The sequence below is a fragment of the Ruditapes philippinarum genome, unplaced genomic scaffold, assembly GCF_026571515.1.
Source record: "Ruditapes philippinarum isolate M1 unplaced genomic scaffold, ASM2657151v2 ctg5289_1_1_1_1, whole genome shotgun sequence".
Taxonomy (NCBI): Eukaryota; Metazoa; Mollusca; class Bivalvia; order Venerida; family Veneridae; genus Ruditapes; species Ruditapes philippinarum.
Window position 1 is genome coordinate 22227 of NW_026853676.1, and position 9204 is coordinate 31430.

The window sequence follows — 9204 nt, forward strand, 5'->3', positions numbered from 1 at the left end:
GCGTATATGCAGAAAAAGATCAAGTTAATTACATAATTAGCCATTGTATCGGTTATTTACAAAATAAAATATTTCAAATTTATTGTTAACTTTTTAGATTATATCACATTGGTCATTCTTTCGTTATTGCCTTTTTTTTGCCATACGCAAAATACGCATGCGCGAAATGCTACTTCCGTTTCTATGGAAATATCGTAGTGTAAAACGGTCTATAGAGCCAGGCCGGTATACAGTGTAGTCTAGCTAAAGTTCATACTGATGGTAGCTCAATTATTGAAATCTCTTTAATTTTGAAGTGATTATTTCAAATTCAAACTTGGCAAATTCAATACTCAAATACTGCAAGAACATATCATTGACCATTGTGCAGGTTGAAACTTGTAAGTTGAGATATTTGGTTTGTATTAATTTTCAAAATAATCTCTACAATAAATTGTAATTAATGACATTGACTACAAAAAATGACGTCAAATTTGAGTTGGCGGTGGTTATCGCTGCTGAAAATGGCCTTGGAGTGGCACCTTAGGTCTACCTCCACCAGTAAAGTTTTAAAGTTTCCATATACATGTAATCTTTACTGTTTTGCCGAGACGTAAAACTAAACACCCCCCAAAAATATGTGTAATACATGTTTAGCACAATAGAAACACTGCAAACATACAACAAAGTTAAAATATTGTTTCACTTCACCAAAATCAGAACAAATTCAGGTATCAAGAAAAAAAATTCAAACTTACAATAGCTATGTGCTGCTTTTGTTTTCTTGCCATTCAGTCAAGTACTATTACAATATACCACGTGACACTGTCACATTCAAAACAGAAAAGATACTTTATTTTTGACTTGTACAATTATACATCGTCATACATTTTTACAATACATACCAACATAAATCACAAGATCGGGTCTAAACATGTCTCTTTAAAAGCCATGCACGGGATGAATTATTGATATATTAAGTTGTATCTACTACAGTGTATATCCTAGGTATTTCTATGAGACATCGCATCTCATACTCCTATTGTATGATTTCAGCATATCAGTGAATTTAGGTATACTAGATCTAGTATAATAGTATCTTTTTATATATATTTTTCTTCGAATATCAATATAACATGAACAAATTAAAACGAAATGGTATTCATCTTCTATGTCATGTAGATTACAATATACTCAAAAGAGAGAGCCGTTGCAAATGACATGAACTAGCTATAAATGCCTTGTTGTTCGCAGATATAATGACAGACATGGTTACAGTTTTGAGCTTGCCAGCGTTGATTTTTATTTATTGCCATACATTGACCGTTTGCAATGATTGGTTCCCCGGCATCCCAAAACTTATTCAACGTCACCGGAGTTAAATCCATGTATTGCCAGGTACCAGTAATACTGCTTCCTTCTATCCAGTAACAACTTCCTACAAAACCTACAAAATAATATAAAATATTTTTCATTTAAAGAATATAAAATCAAATATCAAAATACCCATTTTAAACGATAATAATAATAATAATACATGTAAAATAATAATAATAATAATAATAATAATAATAATAAAATAATAAAAATAATAATAAAATAATAATAATAATGATGACAGTAATAATAATATTAATAATAATAATAATAATTTTAATTTATGATAATAATAATAATAATAATAATAATAATAATAGTTATAATAAAAAAAATAATAATTAAAAAATATAATAATAATAATAATAATCATAATTATATAAAAATAAATAAAAAATGATAATAATTAAAAAATATAATTATAATAATAATTATGATAATAATAATAACTGATTATAATAATAATAATAATAATAATAATTATGATAATAATAATAATAATAATAATAATAATAATAATAATAATAATAATAATAATAATAATAATAACAATAATAATAATAATAATAATAATAAATTACGAATTGAAGTCTCAGATCCGACTTTTCTGTCTGCATGTACAACGGTGTTTATTAGGACTTTTCGAGTTTAAAGCAGGATACCTCCAGATTCATGCATATTTTCATGAAAATTTTGGAAATGTATCTTAAAGCAAAATATTGTGAAGTGTACAAAGAAAGTACATCGCAGAAGGCCGGTACACGACATTACGTCAAAAGTCATTTGATAGAATACGACACCTTGCTTTAGACCACCAATGAATTAAGACCACCCCGCGAATACGAAACTTTACTTAAGACCACCAATGAATTAAGACCACCCCGCGAATACGAAACCTTACTTAAGACCACCCATGAAGTAAGACCACCCCGCAATTTAGACAAATTTATAAAAAAAAAAATGTTCTTTCTATCAATCGCAACATGATTCACAATTAAGACCACCCTCTTATAAAAACATGAAGACCACCAGCCTCAGTCCCAGTTCTTTGTTTTGAATACAGTCAAGTGAGAAAATATATTTTAGAGTGGTTTAATATGGCTTTCTGCACATTTATTTTGTTTGAAACCTCGATACCTGTAATCTGCGCTCAATATGTAAATAAGTTAAGCGATGGATTCCAATCGCAACTACTCGGCCCTTTCTATCAGTCTTCGGATAATAATAGCCGAGGCAGTTCCGAATGGGTGGATTCGTGTCCCGATCTTCTATTTTAAGAAACGAGCGTTACCGGCGAGCGGGTAGCTGTTTTGAAAAAAAAAGCTTAGCAGTGATAGGATGCATTTTTCTTAGATTAAATTACTGAATTACTTAGTTTGAAACAGCACAGAATGTTTCTTTTTTCAACAGAAAATAAAAGCTGAAGGCCGCTTTAATAAATGTTAAATACGGATGCTTACCGGTACAGTTTGCCAGCACGTTTGCAATAAACATGTGCTTCCAATCTACGTCAATTTTGACAATTCTAGAAAGATTGTGTGCTCCACAGTCGACCTTTGCTGTTGCCTCATCAACAGATAAATGTGAAAACATGATTTTAAAGTCACTGTGTAAACTAGGGTATATCCATTCACCAGTGCTCTTTGGACATTCTGAAAAAAGTAAGCTTATTAAGCGATTTATTAATCTAATTAATCTAATTTTATTATATTGCTTGTTTCTATCCAGTGCGAACAGTTAAAACGAAGGAAAGAAAGAGTGTAGACTTTATTTGTTGATAAAAAACAACAACAGCAAAAGCTGTCACAAATTTTGTTTTGTGTATAGGTAAAGTTCGAGTTAGGTTTGTTATAGAGTTAAGTTTGTGTTTGGGTTGGGTTTTTGATAGAGTTAAGTTTTTATATTGTTAGGTTTGTGACAAAAAGATGTGTGTTTGGGTTATGTTTGTGGTAGAGTTATGTTGATTTTAGGTTTGTGATAGAGTTAGGTAAAAAGTTAGGCTTGTGATAGAGTTAAGTAAATGTTAGGCTTATGATAAAGTAAGGTTAATGTTAGGCTTGTGATAGAGTTAGGTTTAAGTGCAGTTTGTGATAAAGTAAGGTTAGGTATGTGATAGAGTTAGGTTTGTGTATAGTTAGGTAAAAGTAAGGTTTGTGATAGAGTAAGGTTAAAGTTAGGCTTGTGATAGAGTTATGTTAGGTTTGTGATAAAGTAAGGTGAAAGTTAGGTATGTGATAAAGTTAGGCTTGTGATAGAGTTAGGTAAAAGTTAGGTTTGTGATAGAGTAAGTTCAAAGTTAGGTTTGTGATAGAGATAGGTTTAAGGTTAGGTTTGTGACAGAGTTAGGGTTAGAGTTAGGCTTTATATTTTTTTGGTGTTTTTTTCTCTCTTTTTTTTTTTTTTTTTGCCTTTTTTTTTTTTTTTTTTTTTTTTTTTTTTTTTTTTTTTTTTTTTTTTTTTTTTTTTTTTTTTTTTTTTTTTTTTTTTTTTTTTTTTTTCTTTTTTTTTTTTCTTGAGTAGTTTTAGGTTAAGGTTAGGTTTGTGATAGAGTTAGTAGGGTTAAAGTTAGGCTTTGTGATAGAGTTAGTTTAAGGTTAGTTTGTGAAATAGTTTAAAGTTAGGCTTGTTGATAGAGTAGGTTAAGGTTAGGTTTTGTGGACAGAGTTAGGTTAGAGTTAGGCTTGTGATAGAGTTAGGTTAAGGTTAGGTTTGTGGACAGAGTTAGGTTAGAGTTAGGCTTGTGATAGAGTTAGGTTAAGGTTAGGTTTGTGACAGAGTTAGGTTAGAGTTAGGCTTGTGATAGAGTTAGGTTAAGGTTAGGTTTGTGACAGAGTTAGGTTAGAGTTAGGCTTGTGATAGAGTTAGGTTAAGGTTAGGTTTGTGACAGAGTTAGGTTAGAGTTAGGCTTGTGATAGAGTTAGGTTAAGGTTAGGTTTGTGACAGAGTTAGGTTAGAGTTAGGCTTGTGATAGAGTTAGGTTTAAGTGAAGTTTGTGATAAAGTAAGGTAAAAGTTAGGCTTGTGATATAGTTAGGTTAAAGTTAGGTTTGTGATAGAGTGAGGTTAACGATATGTATTACGTACAGTACGATTTGACGAGGGAATGATAATAATAAAAAAATGTATTGCGGCAACCCATCCTGAAGTCATTTTTTACTGTACAAGTGCAAAAAACCATGTTTATCAGTGCTGGAAGAAACAAGTTCTTTGGCGTCCATTGATGTAAAAACACTGATTAGAACCTCGGTTTAAATCCTAATCCGGAAGGCTTGAAGTGACGATTTTAGTTAAAGCAACATATATGTTGGTCAGGCACTGTATTCGATATTTTTCTTTCAAACCTTAATATTAATCATTTGCAAATATAAATAAAAACCAAATATTTACCAGCATTTTTTTGTTTAACACAGGTCGGTGTATAGCTCCAAGCACCGTTTGGCTGGCAGGTAGTTTCTACTACCCCGTTACTCTCAATGTATCCCTTGTCACACCTGATCCTTTTCTTGGAATTAATTGTACGAAGATTTCCATAAAGTTTACCATTTTTCAAAGTTAAAAGACTGCATTCTAAAACAAAAAGGCCATATTACACCGCTAAAAAAGCTGAACAAAAAATAAAACAAGATATCTCTATTATATGGTTACCAGCATAGAGGGACATTTTTTATAAATTTCACAATAAAATAGTTTCAATATATATTCGTATACACGTGTATTGAAATGCTTGAAGTTGATATTTCCTTTAAAAAAACTTACAGTTTTTAATGACACTATTATGTTCATAGTGTGACCATCTAAATTTAGTGTGTAGAATTTTAAACAATATGTATAGATCTACTTTTTAGAGAAATCAAAACATTTTTATTTTATAAACTGATTGTGTAGCAATTATCAATATTTTCTAATACCAAATTTGAGCATAGTATATCTTAAGATTAACACTTTAAAAGCCATATTGCTTCAAGTGCGTACTAAAGTTATTATAAATGCGTTTTATTTTCTATTAAAGCAGCATATGCCTCCAAATTTACGATATTGTCTTGAAATTTTTAAAAATGTATTTAAAAGCATTCGATTTTGAATTAACTAAAAGGGAGCAATTAAAACATTAACAATGGCACTTACAACCCACGTAAATTACAAAAAAAAAAAAGAAAAAAAAGTAACAATATGCAAAAATAACCGAAACTGTGTTAGTAACGCAGTAGAAATATTGTCATAAATACTGAAAAATGAGTCATTAATCGCACATTTATTGTTATACTTAGTTTCATCTGGAGACATGCTGCTTTAAAGTAATTTTTGAAGAGCAGATAACTCGTGTACCTGTGAGAATACATTGTCCAGCTTTATAGTCACACGTTTCTCCGGAATTACATGTACAGATTGTCAAATCCTGTAAAACAACACATTGAAATACGAGTATATGCAATCAATGAAGCAACCACGAAGAAAACAGTGTAAGGTACCGGCTTGTAGAAAAGCCGACAGAGATATTGGCGGAGGGGAGGGGGGTACTGTTCATGTGACGGAAACGGAGCCAATAATATATTTCTATACTAAATACCACTGCAATTCCTCTTTTCCTTTGAACATTTTGTCATACAATATTATTTTTTTTTTTTTTTTTTTTTTTAGGGTAAGAAAACGTGATGGCATCGAATGTAAAGGCCAATGAAGAAAATCAATTCCATACTGAACTTTGACAGGATTCAATTTGTCCTTAACATCTCCTTATTTTACATTATTTCTAAATCTTTTACATTGAAACATCTACAGGCTAATTTAAAGGCCCATTATCAGTTATGCCATTATGCCTCAAAAATGTTTTATCTTTTTTATCTCAAAAGCTGTTTAATTTTTGTGTACTTTCATAGTATCAACGAAGTTTTGAATTGGCCAATTACCTGAACCATTTTTTTCATGGGTTGCTTTTTTGGCAATAAGTAAAGGCATATATGGAAGTCAAAATATTACTTTGTTTACTTTTTTTTTTACTTTAATGACAAATTATTTCATATTTACTTCTTTTTTCTTCAATATGAAATTCTTGTTTGAAATAAAAATTAATTTGTTTCAGAGGCATAATGTGCCTAAAAAGTAAAGCAGATCTACAAATATTTTAATGAACTCTATTCCTAGAATTGTTTTTGAAACACTTAAATCTGATATCTTAGTGCGTGAAAAATAAATACCGGTATTTTACCTTCATAAATAAACACCGCCAACATTTCCTACCTTTATGTATGCGAGTTTTTCTCGTCGGATAAAAATGCACGAATTTTCCGTGTACTTTCCGAGTTTTTCTGTGTAATTCTTCCAATATAATTCACAAACGTTAATTCGTCTTTTGTATCCCATTAAATCACATTCAGACCGTTTAGCACATTCTGCAGCACAGTTTTTCACTGATATATGAAAGAACACGAGGAACGGATCATCTTGTTGGATACAAGCTGACCAACGCGCACGAATGTCCATATTACTTCCGGTATGCGTTGTCAATAGCAACACCAAGAAGGAGGCTTTGCAAGCGGTAGAAAATGACCAAAACATTATAGTAATTCTAATGAACGTCTTAAAGCCTTAGAACTTCAAGAGTAAAATATAAACTAAAATCATTCCCTTTTTATAAAGGTAAAGAGCCAATTAGTTATTAAAAAAGTGCAAATAAATTCGAGACTATTTCTAGAAATAATGTCAATTACTCAACGATCGCTGACAATCACTAATGACGACCTACTCTGACCGATTATAAATTAGAAAAAAAAAATTGGTCCAATAATTTACATTGAAAACAGTTGAGAAAAGAAGTATTTTATTTTTGTAATAACAATTTAGTAATTATTAATTGAAATTACATATTTAATGACAATGCACTTCAATTCATTCTTATTTATTTTAATTATAACGTTTTAGAAAAGGTTTCGGTAAATATAATTACAATTCTATATTGTTTCTATTCAAATATCATCCCAATGAAGGTGAGCAAATAGTTTAACAATTGAATATTTCCTGGACAAGATTCGATACAATTTGATGCCAACATAATCAATAATAATGTTTAAAATATCATATTAAAAAATTGATAAAATTCATGCTCCTGAAGTCCCATAAATACAACATGAAACAAAAGGAACCGGTGCTTTATGGAACGCTTTCAAACATCATTAGTAAATTAAGTATTTGTTCTGCTAAATAAATTTAGAACATTTTTATTATGCAAGTTGAAAGCGCAAGTCCTTTACTGGTACTTCAGTTATAGAGCAGTAACAAAAAAATGTTCTAGTTAAATAGACGGCAAGACATAAAGAGAAAAGAGTTCGTCTCATCTGTCAAAGACCTTGTTTCAACAAAATTAAATGTTATCAGTTTCTCTAAAGTTAGCCTAGTCTAATGTGATCAGTTTCTCTTTAGCCAGCAAAATCTAACGTAATCCGTTATCAGTTTCTCTTTAGTCTGTTAAGGCTCAATTTGCACGTTTTCTTTGGCCTGCAAAGTCTAATGTTATCAGTTTCTCTTTACTCTGTGAAGTCTAATGTTCTCAGTTTATATTAAGCCTGTAAAGTCTAATGATATCAGTTTCTCTTTAGTCTGTAAAGTCTAAAGTTATCAGTTTCTCTTAAGCCTGCACAATCTAAAGTTATCAGTTTCTCTTTAGTCTGTTAAGTCTCAGGATACACGTTTCTCTTTTACCTACAAAGTCTAAAGTTATCAGTTTCTCTTTGGCCTGTAAAGTCTAATGTTCTGTTTTACTTTAGCCTGTCAAGTCTTAAGTTATCAGTTTCTCTTTAGTCTGTAAGTTTAATGTTATCAGTTTCTCTTTAGTCTGTAAAGTCTAATGTTCTCAGTTTCTCTTTAGCCTGTAAAGTCTTATGTTCTCAGTTTCTCTTTTTAATCTGTAAAGTCTAATGTTATCAGTTTCTCTTTAGTCTGTAAAGTCTTATGTTATCAGTTTCTCTTTAGCCTGCAAAGTTTAATGTTATCAGTTTGTCTTTAGTCTGTAAAGTCTAATGTTGTCAGTTTCTCTTTAGCCTGTAAAGTCTAATGTAATCAGTTTCTCTTTAGTCTGTAAAGTCTAATGTTATCAGTTTCTCTTTAGTCTGTAAAGTCTAATGTTATCAGTTTCTCTTTAGTCTGTAAAGTCTAATGTTCTCAGTTTCTCTTTAGCCTGTAAAGTCTAAAGTTATCAGTTTCTCTTAAGTCTCTAAAGTCTAATGTTCTCAGTTTTTCTTTAGCATGTAAAGTCTAATGTTATCAGTTTCTCTTTAGCCTTTAAGTCTAATGTTCTCAATTTCTCTTTAGCTTGTAAAGTCTAATGTTCTCAGTTTCTCTTTAGTCTGTAAAGTCTAATGGTCTCAGTTTCTCTTTAGCCTGTAAAGTCTAAAGTTATCAGTTTCTCTTTAGCTTGTAAAGTCTAATGTTCTCAGTTTCTCTTTAGCTTGTAAAGTCTAATGGTCTCAGTTTCTCTTTAGCCTGTAAAGTCTAAAGTTATCAGTTTCTCTTTAGTCTTTAAGTCTAATGTTCTCTGTTTCTCTTTAGCTTGTTAAGTCTAATGTTCTCAATTTCTCTTTAGCCTGTAAAGTCTAATGTTCTCAGTTTCTCTTTAGCTTGTAAAGTGTAATGGTCTCAGTTTCTCTTTAGCCTGTAAAGTCTAAAGTTATCAGTTTCTCTTTAGCTTGTAAAGTCTAATGTTCTCAGTTTCTCTTTAGCTTGTAAAGTCTTATGGTCTCAGTTTCTCTTTAGCCTGTAAAGTCTAAAGTTATCAGTTTCTCTTTAGTCTTTAAGTCTAATGTTCTCTGTTTCTCTTTAGCTTGTTAAGTCTAATGTTCTCAATTTCTCTTTAGCC

General features: G+C 30.6%; 1 protein-coding gene across 1 annotated transcript; it reads right to left on the reverse strand.

The window, feature by feature from the left end:
• Positions 1–817: 817 nt before the first annotated feature.
• Positions 818–6966, reverse strand: LOC132737516 (uncharacterized). Its single transcript, XM_060724813.1, has 5 exons — positions 6594–6966; positions 5682–5751; positions 4743–4922; positions 2817–3008; positions 818–1426 (listed from the first exon to the last, which is right to left on the reverse strand). Exons 1-5 carry the CDS (start codon positions 6909–6911, stop codon positions 1206–1208), a joined length of 981 nt encoding a protein of 326 aa, XP_060580796.1. The 5' UTR covers positions 6912–6966; the 3' UTR covers positions 818–1205.
• Positions 6967–9204: the final 2238 nt, after the last annotated feature.